Here is a 17,207-nt window from a genome sequence, read left to right on the forward strand (position 1 = left end):
AAAGACATGAGTGTTGTTCCCTTTTTTAACTTAATATTTTATAAAAGCATCTTTGTATCAAGCTTGGAACTAAGTATTTTCTTTTGTCAATAATAGTCTTCTCCTCAACTGCCATACTTCCTAATAAATTCAATTAAATAATGAACCGTCCAAGGCGATACAAGATGAATTGGGATTTGGAAGTTTATCTCTCCAAAACAAAGATTTTTAATTAATGACTTAGCTTCATTATACCAAGGAGAAGAACAGGAGGACTTAAAGAACAATACTAGCCTGATACCAGAAAGTTCCAAGGAAGATACACACCAAGTGTAGTGTAAACAAAGTCACAAGATGAATTGGGCATCCAATTCATCGGTTAAGAAGAAGTTGAGAAAGAGGAACAGCTGAGTCCCTAGCATGTAGTTCTGTTTTCATGCACACATACTAAAGATAACAATGATTGTCCATAGATACTGAAATGAAGCAGTTAAATAAAGAGAATTTCACACATAACTTGCAACAGGTTAATGGTCTGATGTAACTAAGAAGTTAGTTAATGCAATCAGTTTAAGCCACTGGACTATAGGTATGTAGGTTTGCCTCCCATGAAGGACTTGGAAATTGCCTGAAAATCAGCTCTGACCCTCAGTTACCAGCAATTACATGATAATCATCTACCGTTCCCCAGATCTGTCAAAAGCTCAGCAAACAAAAAAGGAATCTTCTAACTATGGTCATTCTAATTTTGTACTTGTTGAAAACTGTGGTTAGTGGTGCATTAAGCCTGTGATTATAGAATGAACTGAAAGTATGTTTCTATAAAAAATAAATAAAAAAGGAAGGAAGGAGGAGATTTGAGGGAGGGGAGAAAGGGAAGTATAGTCATCTTAGAATTATGCCTATGAAGTAGATGAGATCTATTTTTGTATCAATAAAAATTTAAAAAATAGGTTTTCTTTTCAGCACAAGCTGATATAAATGGAGCTAAGTGCCTGTGACAAGATAGCTTCTATTATTATTATTATTATTATTATTATTATTATTATTATTAGGTCTTTCTTCCTGGAAAAACAGCACGGTTATTTTCTAGGACTGGAATTTTAGAGTACCCAAGAGTCCCCAAATCCAGTCCTAGTTACATGTTTTCTTTCAGCTTTAGAAACATCCCTTCACTCCCAAAGAAACTGTTGGACATATCTAGACGATGGGATGCTGGACTAGCTGACAGTGTCTGTATCAACAATGTTGGGGCACACTTTAAATAACAGATGATGGAGTTAATGACTGCTTATGAAGGAATATACTATTGTAATAATATGGGGCAAATCAGTCGGGGGTGGGAACTTGGTGGGGTGGGAAAATCCCAGATTCTATGGAATTGCACCATAAAATTAAAAAATTTAAAGAAGATGTTGATGAAGATATCATGCCCTAAAAAAAGAAAAAGGAAGGAAAGGAAAAAGAAAAAAAAAAAGAAACATCCCTTTACTAAGTTGTATACCCCAGGTATACCACCACACTCTTCACCCATAAGTCATGGGAGTTTTAAAAGCAGCCTTCATTCCCCTGTGGCTTGGAGCCTTGCAGTTTCCTCATGTCCATGGTGTTCGACTGTTTTATATTCTCATTGATGTCTTCCATTTTTCATGTCATGTAACCTGTGAAAGTCTCGTTGTGAAAGCCCCATTGTGTATTAACTAAACCAGCATCCAAATACATTTGAGCACTATTTCTGAGCTTAACACAGGCTAACTAGAGGCAACTTTGGCAGGCATGAATTGTCATTAAAACAAACGTGTTGTGCTATTTGAAAAAAAAAATATATATATATATACATACATACACACACATGGCCTAGCATGGTAGCCTAGTGGCTGTAGTCCTCATCTTGCACACCTGGGATCCCATATGGGTGCTGGTTTTAATCCTGGTGGCCCCACTTACCTTCCAGCTCCCTGCTTGTGGCCTGGGAAAGCAGTGGAGGATGGCCCAAGCCTTGGGACCCTGCACCCGCATGGGAAACCCAGAAGAGGTTCCAGATCCTGGCTTCGGATCAGCGCAGTTCTGGCCATTGCAGCCACTTGGAGAGTGAAACACTGGATGGAAGATCTTTTTCTCTGTCTCTCTTCCTCTCTATATATCTGACTTTCCAATAAAAATAAAACACATCTTTAAAAAATTACATATAGCCATAGAAAGTAACGACTAGATTAAGGATCTATGGGGATACATAAGGCTGCAATAAACTGCCACAGAGCTTGCATTCTCATTGCTTCCCAAGTCAGGAACATCATCGGTTCCACTGTGTATTTAAGCCTACTCCTCCTACTTCTCTGAGTCATATTTAGCCATTTCTAGTCTGAAGGGTCTTGGTCACTTCATCACCCACGCCCTTTCATTTCCTGGTGATAAAACCGGTTGAGTTCAATAGAACAACCTCACCTCCTCTCCACACCACTGGGGAAGTGTCATTGTTAGGCCCTTTCAAACCATCAGCCTTCCCTTCCCTTCTCAGGGGCGTTCCTTGACTTGAAGCTGGGTTTCGAGCTAACAGGACAGTGCACACGAGACAGCGCTCTCCATGGATCTGCCTTATTACCACGGCCCTCTGACCAAGCAGGACTGTGAAGCGTTGCTGCTCCAGGAAGGCGTGGATGGCAACTTCCTGCTAAGAGACAGCGAGTCCATACCAGGAGTCCTGTGCCTCTGTGTCTCGTGAGTAGCCTTGGCTCACACACACATGACAGCCATATAGCAAAGGGATTGTATTTCTCTCTTACTTTGCAGTCCTGAAGATCTGGACACAGCCAGGAGAGGATGGAAGGAGTGTGTCTGTCCATACTGTTCCATGCAGTCTTCCATCCCTGCTGTAAATGCCACAATCCTGGTTTCTGTAGTATTGGAATCGGGGCTGTAGGGGAAGAGAAGGGTTGCAGAGAAAATGGGAGGAGCAGAGAATTGAGAGAAAGTAAAGACGCCGACAAGTTCCTCTCCTCCAGAAGCCTATGTATTATAGAAAAAGTAAAGGGTTGTTTATGAAATTCTCATCACAAAGCCTATGTATGCTGCTGCATCTACTTGCATTCCTTAAAACTACTAGTATTTCATGTTGGGTTAGGCTTGCAAAGAGTTTCAGAAGCAGTCCATGTTTATAACTGAAGAAACATCTGAATTTCTCAAGCATCTTGTTTGTGTTGACTTATTTGGCATTCCAGGGTCCGAGTTAAACACGAGATTCCAAGGTAGAGCAGCAGAACTACCCTGCTGAAGGCATCTGTGCTAATGCCCTCTTTAGAGCTCAATCCCCAAGAGGTGCCAGTAGAAAAGTCCTCTCTTTGCATACTTTGTCTTTGTAGAGACCACCAACATTTTTTATCTACCTTCTGTAGGAATTAGAACTCAATACCTTATGTTAAAACTGAGAACTTATTCCATGACACTTGTTGAATCATGGCAAGAAAGACTCAGGACCATTCTGACAGGAACAGGATCCACTCCTGGGAATTGATCTAAATAAAATGCAATCAGCATTATGAGAGAGTAATTTGTACACTCCTGTGCATTGTAACCATGTTCATAACAGCTAAGAACCCAGATGTGGGTGACAGGATAATGGGACATGGATGACAGGATAACGAAAATGGATCCACGCCAATAAAGACTTGCAGTGGGGGAGAGAAAATAGGTGCAACTCAGAACACACATGGGCTAGTGGGAACTGCCGATTAAGTAGTAAAGTGGAAATGAGGGAGTGGAAATTGTGGGGGATGTAAAATAGGGGTGAGGGAGATTTTTGGCTAAACCAACAGAACAGAATTGTTGCTGAAGATGGGCCAGGGGATTAGACATCGCCTGGGGAATGGCAAAGAATGGGAAACCTGGTCAGCTCTGACTCGGCTTGCATGGAAGTTGCTTCACTCTGTGGGTGAACTTTCGTGTTTCTCAGAAGTAGGAAGCTGTAACGACAAAAGCAGCCACCGACACCAATAACAAAGAGGTTCAAAAAACCCATGAAATGTGGAAATGAAAGATAAGCTTATGTTGGCATCCGAAATTGAAGTCTATGCATAGCTTGTTGATAACATGCATTTTTCTAAGAGCTCTTGAAGATCCTTTATAGAATATGAAGGAACATGTCTCTTTCTTAAAATAATACGGAAAATTCAAATGAGAAAGATATGCATTATCAGTCTGCATTCTCAAGTTACAATTGATATGGAGAAATACTTCCTTATATTTCTGAACCATTGATAATTCCTCTTTTGAGAATTACATATTCACATATTTTTTGAGCGATTTATCCTCTTTCTACTTCTTGTTTCCAAATTCAGTGTGTGGTAATAAGACATGTCCTCTAAACAAACACACACATGAAGAAACACACATGAAGAAACACACAAAGACTGATCTAATATCAACTTCCCATTGACAGAAGCTAGTTACACATTAAGGAGACAGGACACCATTTTCACGTGTGGCACAATCCTAAAAATCATGGATGGTCCCGTGCTAGGAAAAGTATTCATTCAAGTATGCATTCAAAGACTACAAAATGCAATTAAGCATGCATACACAGGCCTGCATCTGCAAACTTATAAAAATACAGGGTTATGTGGCTACCTCCTTAACCAAAACCAAATGCAGCATTAAGAATTCCTGTTAAGGTTATTGGTGAATCAATAATACTCACCATAAGCACCATGTAGCATTTATCAGAAGGTGCTGACAAGCACGACTAGCACACACACAATGTAAATACAATAAAATAAGGGTACAAAATTATCATTTGACATTATGGTGCTTTTATACCTATAAAAGACAGGAGATGGGCCCAGCACGATAGAGTGGTGGTTGAAGTTCTCACCTTGCATACACCGGGATCTCATATGGGCACTGGTTCTAATCCCAGCAGCCCCACTTCCCATCCAGCTCCCTGCTTGTGGCCAGGAGAGCAGTCAAGGACGGCCCAAAGCTTTGGGACCCTGCACCTGCGTGGGAGACCCAGAAGAAGCTCCTGGCTCCTGGCTTTGGATTGGATCAGCTGCAGCCGTTGAGGCCGCTTGGGGAGTGAACCATTGGATGGAAGATCTTCCTCTCTGTCTCTCTTCCTCTCTGTATATCTGACTTTCCAACAAAAATAAAATAAATCTTTTTTTTTTTAAAAGAAAAAGCTAAAAGCTAAACTGCTAAAAATCTAAGGAAGATCAGCAAGGGCATATATTAATAAAATTAAATTGTAAGAGACAAGTATTTAGCACAGCAACGAAAAGGCCTACACAGCCTATATCAGAGTGGTTGGAAATCAGGTTAAAGTAGTTAGGTGATTACCACCAACGTGGGAGACCTGGATTGAGGTCCAGATGCCTCGCTTCAACTTGGCCTACTGCAGGAATTTGGAAATCAATTCTCTCTCTCTATCTCTTTCTCTCTCAAATAAGAAAAATTTTTAAAAACCTACAGTTGATGTTATAAAAAAAAATGTAATTAAACAAGTCAAGATCTTTCCTATATAGAAGCAATAACCAGGGCCTGGGGCTGTGGCCTAACGGCTAAAGTCCTCACCTTGAATGCGCCAGGATCCCATATGGGTGCCGGTTCGTGTCCCGGCAGCTCCACTTCCCATCCAGCTCCCTGTTTGTGGCCTGGCAAAGCAGTCAAGTATGGCCTAAAGCCTTGGGACCCTGCACCCGTGTGGGAGACCTGGAAGAAGCTCCTGGCCTCTAGCTTTGGATCGGCACAACACCGTCTCTTGAGGTCACTCAGGGGAGTGAATCATCGGACAGAGGATATTTCTCTCTGTCTCTCCTCCTCCTCTATATATCTGACTTTGCAATAAAAATAAATTAATCTTTAAAAAAACAATAACCAGTAGGAAAAGAAAATAGCACATGTACAGCAACAACAAAAAAGAAACCATAGCTTTGAATGTAATATGAAATGTAATGAAGTATGTAAAGAAAACTGAATATCTGCTGGGAATATTACTGGAAGACTCAAATAAATGGAAGGACTCAATTGAGAAATGCATCAGTTTTTTCCTAAATTGTAAGTTCAGGATATTTCTAGTAAAAAAAAAAAAAAAAAGAAGAAGAAGAAGAAGAAGAAGCAACATCAGAATACTTTTTTTCAAATGGATTTATTTATTTTTATTGGAAAGTTAGATACACAGAGAGAAGGAGAAATGGGAAGAACTTCCATCTGCTGATTCACTTCCGAAGTGGCCACAGTGGCAATCTGAAGCCAGGAGCCGGGAGTTTCTTCTGGGTCTCCCATGCAGGTGCAGGGTCCCAAGTTTGGGTCATCCTCCACTACTCTCCCGGGCCACAAGCAGGGAGCTGGATGGGAAGCAGCGCCACCAGGACATGAACTGGTGCCGTATGGGATCTTGGAGAATATAAGGCAGAGACTTTAGCCACTTTCACACCAGGCCCCAGAATACTTTCAATTTGCTGAAAGGATAGTCAAGTGCATTCTTGTAGAACTTGCCAAAATGTCTAGATTTTTTTTAAGGGAAGGGAAAGCTAGCTCTACCAACAATTATAATGTATGATAAAGGCATAGAAATCACTAGGGTGGTTAAAAGAGTTTGGTAGTGAAAGATCAATGGAACAGAATGCAGAGTCCAAAATTCAGGTCCAACACAAATGACATTTACCATCTGCTAATGAGAGCATCTCAGGTCCACAGTGAAAGACTTCTAATAGACGCTTGGCTGGTGACTTAGAAAAATAATGACTAAATCCCTTGCTATTTCTTAAAGTAAAATCCATTCAAAATAGTTCTTATATATCTTTCTATAATACTGAAACTATTTACTCATAGAAAAACACTGTTAAAAATGCCTTAAACTGGGAAATCTTTTCTAAACTAAATAGAAAATTTAGAAAACTTGAAAGATTGATAGATATCAGATGATTCCAAAAGTTTGTAGAGAAATGGTAATATCCTTTAGTTTAAATTTCCACAAACTTGGGCCTGGCGCGGTGGCGCAGTGGTTAAGGTCCTTGCCTTGCACGCCCCAGGATCCCATATGGGCGTCGGTTCTAATCCCAGCAGCCCCGCTTCCCATCCAGCTCCCTGCCTGTGGCCTGGGAAAGCAGTCGAGGACGGCCCAAAGCTTTGGGAACTTGCACCCGCAAGAGGCTCCTGGCTTCGTATCGGCATAGCATCGGCCGTAGTGCTCACTTGGGGAGTGAATCATCAGAAGGAAGATCTTCCTCTCTGTCTCTCCTCCTCTCTGTATATCTGCCTTTCCAATAAAAAAAAATAAAATAAATCTTTAAAAAGAATTTCCACAAACTTGTAGAAACCCCCTCATATGACTATTGTAAAAAATTATTGGAAATATCTGCAAAGATTATTGACAAGCTGATAGAATAAAATGAAGTTTGTAAACATATAAATGCTAGGAGAATCAAAGTATATAATAATCTCTCATCAGATGAATAGATATTTTCCCCCATCTAGCAATTGTCTTCACTCTGTTGATTGTCAACTTTATTTTGTAGTAGTTTCCTAGTTTGACATGATCGCCTTTGTCTCTTTTTACTTTTATTGCCCATGCTTTTGCTGCCTTATCCCAAAATTTTGCTCATGCCAATTTCCTCATGTGTTTCCCTTAGGTTTTCTTCTAAGCATGTAAGTTTCCAGTTTTATATATAAATTTGATACTTTTTTAAAGATTTATTTTTATTATTTTTTTATTGGAAAGGCGGATATACAGAGAGGAGAGACAGAGAGGAAGATCTTCCGTCCGATGATTCACTCCCCAAGTGAGCGCAACGGGCCGATACTATGCCGATCCGAAGCCAGGAACCTCTTCCGGGTCTCCCACGCGGGTGCAGGGTCCCAGAGCTTTGGGCCGTCCTCTGCTGCCCTCCCGGGCCACAGGCAGGGAGCTGGAAGGAAAGTGGGGCTGCTGGGATAGAACCTGCGCCCGTATGGGATCCCGGGCGTGCAAGGCGAGGATTTTAACCAGTTGCGCCACCGCGCCGGGCCAAATTTGATACTTTTTAAAGATTTATTTATTTTTGTTGGAAAGTCAGATATACAGAGAGGAAGAGAGACAGAGAGGAAGATCTTCCGTCCGATGATTGACTCCTCAAGCGGTCTCAAGAGCCGAATCTGATGATCCAATCCAAAGCCAGGATCCAGGAGCTTCTTCTGGGTCTCCCAGGTGGGTGCAGGGTCCCAAGTTTTTCATCTGTCCTCAACTGCTTTCCCAGGCCACAAGCAGGGAGTTGGATGGGAAGTGGGGCTGCCGGGATTAGAACCGGCACCCATATGGGATCCCGGTGCATGCAAGGTCAGGACTTTAACCACTACACTATCACGCTGGGCCCTAAATTTGATACTTTTTATTTGATTGTTGAATCTATAAACTATTCATCTGACCAAGATTACCCAGAATAAACAAGGAACTGAACATCTCAAAAGCAAAATAAATAATTTGCTTCTTTTTTTTAAATAGGAAAATGACATGAATAGACATTTCTCAAAAAAGGACATACAAATGAACTAACAAATATATAAAAATGTTCAACTTCACCATCCCCATCAGTGATATTTGAATTAGAATCATAGTAACATAACACCTTACCCCATCAAAAGGCTATAAAATAACAAGTCCTGGTGAGAACGTGGAGAACTTGAACTGTTGCATACTGTTGGTGATGTAAGTTAGTACAGCCGTTGTGGTAAACAGTACAATATTTTCTCAAAACACTAGAACTATTATGTGACCTGTAGTCTCATAACTGGATATTTACACAAGGAAAATGAAGCGAACATGCCAATGAACTATCTGCACCCTCATGTTTATTGTAGCACTGGTTGATACAAAATTAACTGACGTGTTCATTAACGGAAGAGTGGGAACAGACAATGTGAAGTATAGGTACACAATGGAATATTACTTGGGAATAAAAACAAAGAGGTCCTGTCATTTGTGATGGAATAGGAGATCATTGTGTTAGGTGAAATATGCCAGGTACAGAAAGACAAGTACCATGCGCAGGTGTTTGGCGTAACAGTTAAGATGCTGCTTGGGACACCCATATCCCATATCAAAGTAACCAAGTTTGAGTCTTGACTGTAGCTTCAATTCTGTAATCTTGGTAATGAGCACCTGGGAGGCAGCAGATGATGACTAAGCACTTGAGAACCTGTCACCCATGTGGGGTACTCCTAGTTTTAGCCAGGACTAATCCCAGCTGTTTGAGGGCTAATCCAGATGATGCAACACGTCTCTATCTCTCTCTCCCCCTCTCCCTCTCAGAAAAATACAAATGTGTTACTGTGAAGAAAGAAAGACAGATGCCACATTCCCCCTCTTATTTGGAAGCTATGCAAGTTGAGCTCTTGGATGAAGAGTGCAGTGAGGTTTTCCAGAGGCTGAGAAGGGCAGTGGAGATAAGAATTAGAGAGGTCAGGGGGTAAAAAAAAATGACCATCAGACATAAGGAATAAATTATAATATTCTACAGCACAGTAGGGCAACTTTGGTCAACACTAATTCTTTGTATATTTCAAAAAAGAGATAAAATTTTATTTTCTAACACATAAACATTGCATGTATTTATGGGTTATCTGTGATATATATATATCACACATATATAAGTATATATATATATATATATACACACGCACAATATAATGTTCAGCTGGGATAAACATGTATACATCAAGCATTTAACATTTCTTTGTACTGAAAACATTCAGAAATCTTTCCTTCCCATGTTTTCACGCAGCAAAATGACCCTCCGTGCAGTAGAACATCAGAACTTCTTATTCCTTTCTATAATTTAGTGCCCATTAATCAACCATTCCCCATTTCTCCCTCCTCCCTATTCTGGTAGCCACCATTATGTTCTTTTCATTTAAACTATTTTTTTTTTTTTAATCTGAAAGGTGGAGTGACAGAGCGAGGACAATCTCCCACCCACTAGTTTATGGTACCTCTCCCGCCCTCCCATGCCAGGTAGCCTCAGCAGTTGGGTCTGGGTCAAACTGAAACCAGAGCTACATCAGGGTCTCTTACGTGGATGATAAGGTTCTGCTTCCTACGCAGGCAAGGGGTCAGATTAGAAGTGAAGCAGCTAAGACTGAAACTGGCACTCCAACCCAGGATGCTGGCATTGCAAGCAACAGCCCAGCAGCTGTATGTACCACAGTACCAGTCCCATCACCATTAGACTCTTACTTTCCATAAAATAAACTTCTCTTGATTCACTCATCAGTGATTGTTCTCATCACTTGGCCACAAGGAAGATCGGAGTGCAGATTCTCTTCAACAAACTGATTTCATTTCTCTTGGAAATATGCCAAAGAGTGGATTGGTCACATCATAATTAAAAAAAAAAATGAGAATTTTTTAAAAAGAAACCTCAAAAATGCTTCCCAAAATACTTGTACTAATTTATATTGCCACCAACAGTTTGCAAGAATTTCCTTTTCTCCACCTCTTTGCCAGTACTTGTCACCGTTCATCTTTTTAACTATATTTAAGCTAATCGGTTAGGTGTTATCGCATTCTGGTTTTGCTTTGAAAATCCCTGATGACAAGTGATGCTGAACATTTTTTAAAACTCTCTTCAAGCCATTTGTACGTATTTCTTTGAGAAATGTCTGTTTAACTCGGCTGCCTGTGTTTTAACTGGGTTGTTTTCTGCTTCTGAGTAGTTTCTGATAGTCTTATCATTACCTCTTTGTCAGATACATAGCTTGCAAATATTTTTGCCCATTCTCTGGGTTGTCTCTTCACTCTATTGTTTTCTTCACGACAGAGCTCTTTTGTTAGAATATATCCTTTTTGTTTATTTTGGCATTCGTTTCCTGTACTTTTAAGAGTCAGATTAAGGGGAAAAAAATCCTTGCCCCTTCCAATGTCCGCAAGCATTTCCTCTGCGTTTTCTTGTGGTAACTTAAAAATTTCAGAACTCATATATATGTCCTTCATCCATTTTGAGCATAATTTTGTATGTGGTAAGGGGTAAGGCTCTAGTTTCCCTTTTCTTCATGTAGATAGATACCTAGTTTTCTCAACATCCTTTATGAAAAAAGATTTCCTTTTTCCAAGGTGTGCTTTTAGCACCTTTGTACTTTATCAGTTGGCTGTGGAAGTGTGGGTTTACTGCTAGGGTCTTGATTCTGTCTTACTGGTCTAGATGTCTATGTGTATATATTATCATGCTGGTTTTGTAACTGTAGCCTTGTAGCATATTTTGACTTTCTTTTGATGCAAGGTTTTTTTTTGTCTATTTGAGATCTTTTGTGGTTTCACTCAATTTCTAGTAGTTATTTCCTAGTTCTGTGAAAAATATTACTGATGTTTTTGATAGGGAAATTGTCTTAGATTGTATGGCCATTTTAACAATGATTCCCCAGTCCCCGTATATAGGATGTAGCTGCATTTCTTCATGTCCCGTTAAGTTTCTTTCATCAGTGTTTTACAGTTTTCAATGTTTAAATCTTTCACTTCTATGGTTAAATTTATTCTGAGGGAGATTTTTTTGGGGCGGAGAGGGTAACTTTCTCTGTTTTCTTTTACAAATAATTTGCTAACGGCACATAAAAATGCTTCTGATTTTACATGATGAACTTTTGCTTGCTACACCTTTTGCTGAATTTATTAATTCTAAAATCTTTTTAGCGGTTTCTTAGGGCATTTCTATCTCAGATCGTATCATCTACAAGCAGTGATAATTTGACCTCTGCCTCCTAGTCTAGTTGGCTTGTTCAGACCTTGGAAACTCTTCAGTTTTCTCCCATTCATTATGATGCTAGACTGTTAAATATAGTTTTGTTATATCAATATTCTTTACCTTAACAATTGTTCAGTTTCTATCATAAAGAAATTTTGGATTTTGGATTTTATCAGATACTTTATTTGGGGCTGTTTGCATGAAATATCTTATTCTATCTTCACACAGTCTGTGCGTGTCCTTCCAAGGGGAATGAGCTTCTTGTAAGAATTATGGAGTTTGTTCTTGTTTCATAATCCATATAGTCACCGTATGTGTTTTGATTGAAGAATTGAGCCAATTTGCAATAAAAATAATTATTGATGGGTAAGGTCTTACTACTTGCTTTCCCATGTCATTGTAGTTCCTTCCTGTCTCTTCTCTTACAGTCTTCACTTATGACTAAATGGTTCTTCAGTGGTCAATTTCGATTCATTGCTTATTATTTTTGCCAAGGCCATTATAGCATTTTTGGTTTGCGGTTCTCTTGAGGCTTACAAAGAGCATTTTTTATTAAAATCATAGCGCCTTCACAAGGTTTACAAATATAGCAGATGAAAGAAAAAAGATAAGAATAACTAATAACAGAGTACAAAAAGCAATGTTTATGAACAAAATTGATGTGTTGAGATCTTATTATTGCTTGTAGTGCTTGTCTATTCTCTTGAGGAACAGTGGTTTTTCTACTTACTACTTGTTGAGTTTTTATTTAGCAGAGAGTTAAGCTTGGGATTATAAAGCAAGTTGAAACTATACAACTGTGAACTTTAACATAAAAATAAGCAAGGAAGGAGGAGGGAGAGTGACAGAGGGAGAAAGACTTGAGTGGGAAGTACAATTATGCTCTTAAAACTTTGTATATGAAATGAATGCATATTTTTCTTTTAAATAAATTAAAACTATTTTGAAGAAATACTAGTAAATACCTCTACACTTTCACTCCATCCTGAATTTTTAATGCCCCATTGTCTCTCATTTTTAACTGTTTACTTTTCAGTCTTTGTACTAAATGTGAATAAGACACTTCTGGCTCTCAGGGTCACAAGACCCTGCCTTAGGGTTGCATGCCAGGGCCGTATAAGCTGGAGAGGGTTCCTGCTGAAGCAAGTCTATCCCATCGGAGTGTATACCTTTGGTACCAGGAAACTCCAGAGGCTCCCTCTGCAAGCACTGATGTGGAAGTATACAGCCTTTGGACTTTATAAGGCTTTGGATCTCACAGATGTGGCCACTGAGCTTTAAGGAAAAATATCAAGCTCTTTTTCCTGCATTACCTGGCAATGGCATGAGTCTTGCTCTGTTGTCAACTAGAACCTGGGGCAGGGTTTTTGAAGGCAGTCCCTTGGCCACCTAAGACTGTGGATAAAGAAAGTATCTAATGTTAGTGCACAGGTATATGCCGGGGCACAGGAGCTGTGGAACCCTGTTGGAGACTGGATTTTTAAAAAAATATTTAATTTTATTGGAAAGGCAGATTTACAGAGAGAAGGAGACACAGAGAGAAAGATCTTTTATCTGCTGATTCAGTCCTCAAATGGCCACAGTGGTGGAGCTGAGCCAATCTGAAGCCAAGAGCCAAGAGACTCTTCTGGGTCTCCCACGCGGGTGCAGGGTCCCAAGGCTTTGGGTCATCTGTGACTGCTTTCCCAGGCCACAAGTAGGAAGCTGGATGGGAAGCATAGCAGACAGGATCAGATAGGAACCCATACAGGATCCTAACACTGACCGGGTGAGGATTTGCACTGGGCCCCAAACTGGGTGTTTTAATCTTGGTGAGCCTGGCCCTAGATTTCAAGTCTAAGTTCTAACATTAATCCATTCTCCCTCCCCCAAGAGAAAGAAGAGGCGTCTCTCTCTACTTGGCATTATTTACAGCTGGAGGAATTCGATGTATGCAATACTTTTCTGCAATGTGTCTTTTCTGTAATGTCATTCTAAAACAAGGGATTTCGATGTCTCACTGGCTCCTAAAGTTCTTGTGAATACAGCTTGGTGTGCAAATTGTTGTTCATATCAGTAACTCTGTGATGAATATAATCATCCAACATTATTCATCACTATCATTTTGCTGGAAGTCCAGAAAAGGGAATTTTGAATACTTTCAACACAAATAAATTAGTGTTAGAAGGGATGAATATGCAAATTACATTGATATGAATTATCATACATTATATACATGTATCAGAATATTGCTTTACACTACATAAAAATGTAAAATTATTATATGTCAATTTTTTAACCATACTTAAACAGTTCTTGAAGCTGAAGTAAAGGTAACATCAAAGCAGAAGACACTCAGAAAATAAAAGATGAAGAAAAACTGATAGAGCTTACCAATAATTAAAGAAGTGCATGTTTGAATTAAAATGAGATATGATTTTGTGTATTTAATGGACAAAAAGTGAAACTATTCGAAAGTAATGGGAGTGGTGATATAGACACAATTACACCTGCTGAAGCAGCCTCTTTGATTAGTAGGCAATATGGACAGAACATAAAACGAGTGAATGTAACTTTGACCCAAAATATCATTACAGTGTCACTACACAAACATATACGAATTGGAAGTAGTCTAAACATCATTAGGAGGCTATTTGTATGAACAGCAGAAGACTATGCAGGAATCAGCAAGCTTCAGTAAGTCTGTATATAGCATGAAAAAAATATCTTCCAAGAGCCTTGAAACAGGCAAGATGCTAATTGTGATTTCATTCCTGTAAAAAGGTTTATGTCTGAGCGTGGCGCAGTAGCTTAGCAGCTAAAATCCTTGCCTTGCACACCTGGGATTCCATATCAGGTGCTGGTTCTAATCCCAGCAGCCACAATTCCCATCCAACTCCCTGCTTGTGGGCAGTAGAGAATGGCCCAAAGCCTTGGGACCCTGCACCCATATGGGAGTCCCTGAAGAAGCTCTGGGCTCTTGGCTTTGGGTTGGCTGAGCTCCAGCCATTGTGGCCACTTGGGGAGTGAATCCATGGATGAAAGATCTTCCTCTCTGTCTCTCCTCCTCTCTGTATATCTGACTTTCCAACAAAAATAAAATAAATCTTTTAATAAAGTATTATATCCTTGTATAGTCATTTAAACTTTCTCAAATATATGTAAGAAAGTTGTAATATTAGTTATAGCTCAGATTTAGGAGTGAATTGGAAGGAGGGTTTCTAGATTCATTCGTTTGATTTCACTTTCTTGTACTGTTTACTTGTTTGATATATTTATGCGAGCATTTTTTTTTTTGTAATCATGTATTTTTTTAAATGTGGAATTGTGCTGCTATCTATCCAAATGTCATGCTAAGGTCTAATGAAATTCCAGTAGGGATCTTACATTGTTTTAAAGGATAACCCCAAACTGTTAAATAAATAAAAATAGGGTAGTGTGAAGTCTACAGACCTATATGCAGATTAAAGAATGGAAGAGATGAAAAGGAAAGCCTTGAGAGAGAGTTAGTAGTAGATCTGAGGAAGGAATAATCTTTGGTGACATGAAATGAGGTGGAAGTTGTTTTGGAGGAAGAAAAAAACACAGGAGCAGGAATCTAGAAGAAAGATATTTTAGAGTACATATGATTCATGAATGGCAATCAAAAATACTTCGGAGCCCAGCTTTTGGGGAAATAGGTTGAGACATTACGGTTCTATAGATGATAGGGAGCTATAGATCGTTTCTGAGAAGGAAAGTGATTAGGCTGAGTTTGAAGGACCTCAATCTGATGTAGAGCATGAGTTAAACTTGGAGACAATAGCAAACACGAGTTGAAGAGGAGCTAGCCTGTGGTGGGGCAACAATGATAAGGCACAAAGCACATGTCCAAGGTAGGTCAGAACTTGACCAGGATCGAAGGGTATGTGGTCTGTTGGGATATATCATGTAAAATCGGTGTTTATTCCCAAGTGTTCTGTAGTCTATCAGCCCTCCAGATACATTCATGTAAAGCAGCAATTACTAACCAGTGTTGAGAACTAATCAAGTAGAAAAGCAAGAGTAAACATTTGTTGGGTACCTGCACATAATCAGCTCTCACTTGCCCACTTAGGTTACTGAAAGATGAACAAAATATTATGCACATTCAGGGTTAAGGCTCAGGCTAAATGGCTATCATAGCCACCTCATCATGACCATTTTAAAAACCTAACACCATAAAGATCACCATGGACTATTCAATCATTGTTGCTTAGTCATGATTTAGTCTCCTGTACAGCACACACTTGGTTTCTGCCTCCAACATAGCATCTCGCCTAATAGGGAAAATAAAAAAAAAGCAAACAGACTTTGTATTCCATGTAAGAACTGTGATGGTTGACTACCTAAGGGCAAAGAGTGATGTATTCTTCAAGGGCTGGAGAGCCTCACAGGAAAGCTGAGGTTTGGAGGATCAATGGAACCTTAATACTTTGTTCTGCTAGCAAATACTAAGTACCTGTTGTGTATCATGAGACAGTAAAAAATACTACAGGTAACGTTTCTTCCCTCATGGAGTTCCATTCCTTTGAGAGGAAACAATACAATGAATACAAAAACACAGACACATGACAAGGAAGGGTATAGAAAGATTCTTTTGGAGAAGTCACATAAACCAATCCATGCTCCAATATACAATGCTATATAGACAAAGTCAAAATCATTATTACATTACAAATCTCAGTCTGTTTGTCCACACCTACACAGAAATAGCTGCCAAAAGCTGTCTTCTGTGAGCCAAACATTGTACAAGATGTTATATGCATTATTTCTTTTGTCTTTTTTGCAAATCTCTTTGCCATAGAAGAGACACTAATTTGTGAAGAAACTTTCCTGAAGCTAAGCTGCTAGTTTATTATTACGTTATCTGTCTTTACCAATGTCTTCAGCTCTACTGATGTACACCAGGTGGTTCCCTTAGAAATATATCTGAAAGTGCTCAAGCAGGGCTTGATGGTGGAATCTTGTATGGTCCCACACAGAAAGTTAGAAATATGCCTGAAGAGATGAAGACACAGCAAGAGAGAACTCTTCAGACAATCCCTCACCAGACAACCAGGTGGACCACACAGGAAACGTTATCTGATCTCGCAACATGGCAGAGCTTCTAGAAAATGCTAATGTGTAAGATGTTATCTGTATACAGCATGACCTTTTAAGACAAGGTCGGCAAGATTTGGTTTTGCCTTTGTAATCAGTGGAATATTAAAGAGCAGATATTAAGGTTTCCTCTGTAGGTGTGAAAGGGACAGAGGGATTTTTGGACATGGCAGAGCTTCTAGAAAATGCTAATGTGTAAGATGTTATCTGTATACAGCATGGCCTTTTAAGACAAGGTCGGCAAGATTTGGTTTTGCCTTTGTAATCAGTGGAATATTAAAGAGCAGATATTAAGGTTTCCTCTGTAGGTGTGAAAGGGACAGAGGGATTTTTGGAAGGTATAGAAAGGCTACAGGTGAGAAAGAGAAGCACTCTGACTTACTGCCTGTCCTCGGTGAGTGGACTCATGGCAGTATCTTCCCA

General features: G+C 39.6%; 1 protein-coding gene across 1 annotated transcript in view; it reads left to right on the forward strand.

Moving 5' to 3' along the window:
• The first annotated feature begins 2,440 nt into the window (after positions 1-2,440).
• Positions 2,441-17,207, forward strand: part of SH2D1B (SH2 domain containing 1B) — a 47,993-nt gene continuing 33,226 nt past the window's right edge. Inside the window, exon 1 of the mRNA XM_041003151.1 lies at positions 2,441-2,697. Within this exon, the coding sequence (XP_040859085.1) occupies positions 2,564-2,697 (134 nt within the window). The 5' untranslated portion in view covers positions 2,441-2,563. The remainder of the gene's footprint in view (positions 2,698-17,207) is intronic.

The sequence above is a fragment of the Ochotona curzoniae genome, unplaced genomic scaffold (genome assembly GCF_017591425.1).
Source record: "Ochotona curzoniae isolate NIBS_2020 unplaced genomic scaffold, NIBS_Ocur_1.0 scaffold_2683, whole genome shotgun sequence".
Taxonomy (NCBI): Eukaryota; Metazoa; Chordata; class Mammalia; order Lagomorpha; family Ochotonidae; genus Ochotona; species Ochotona curzoniae.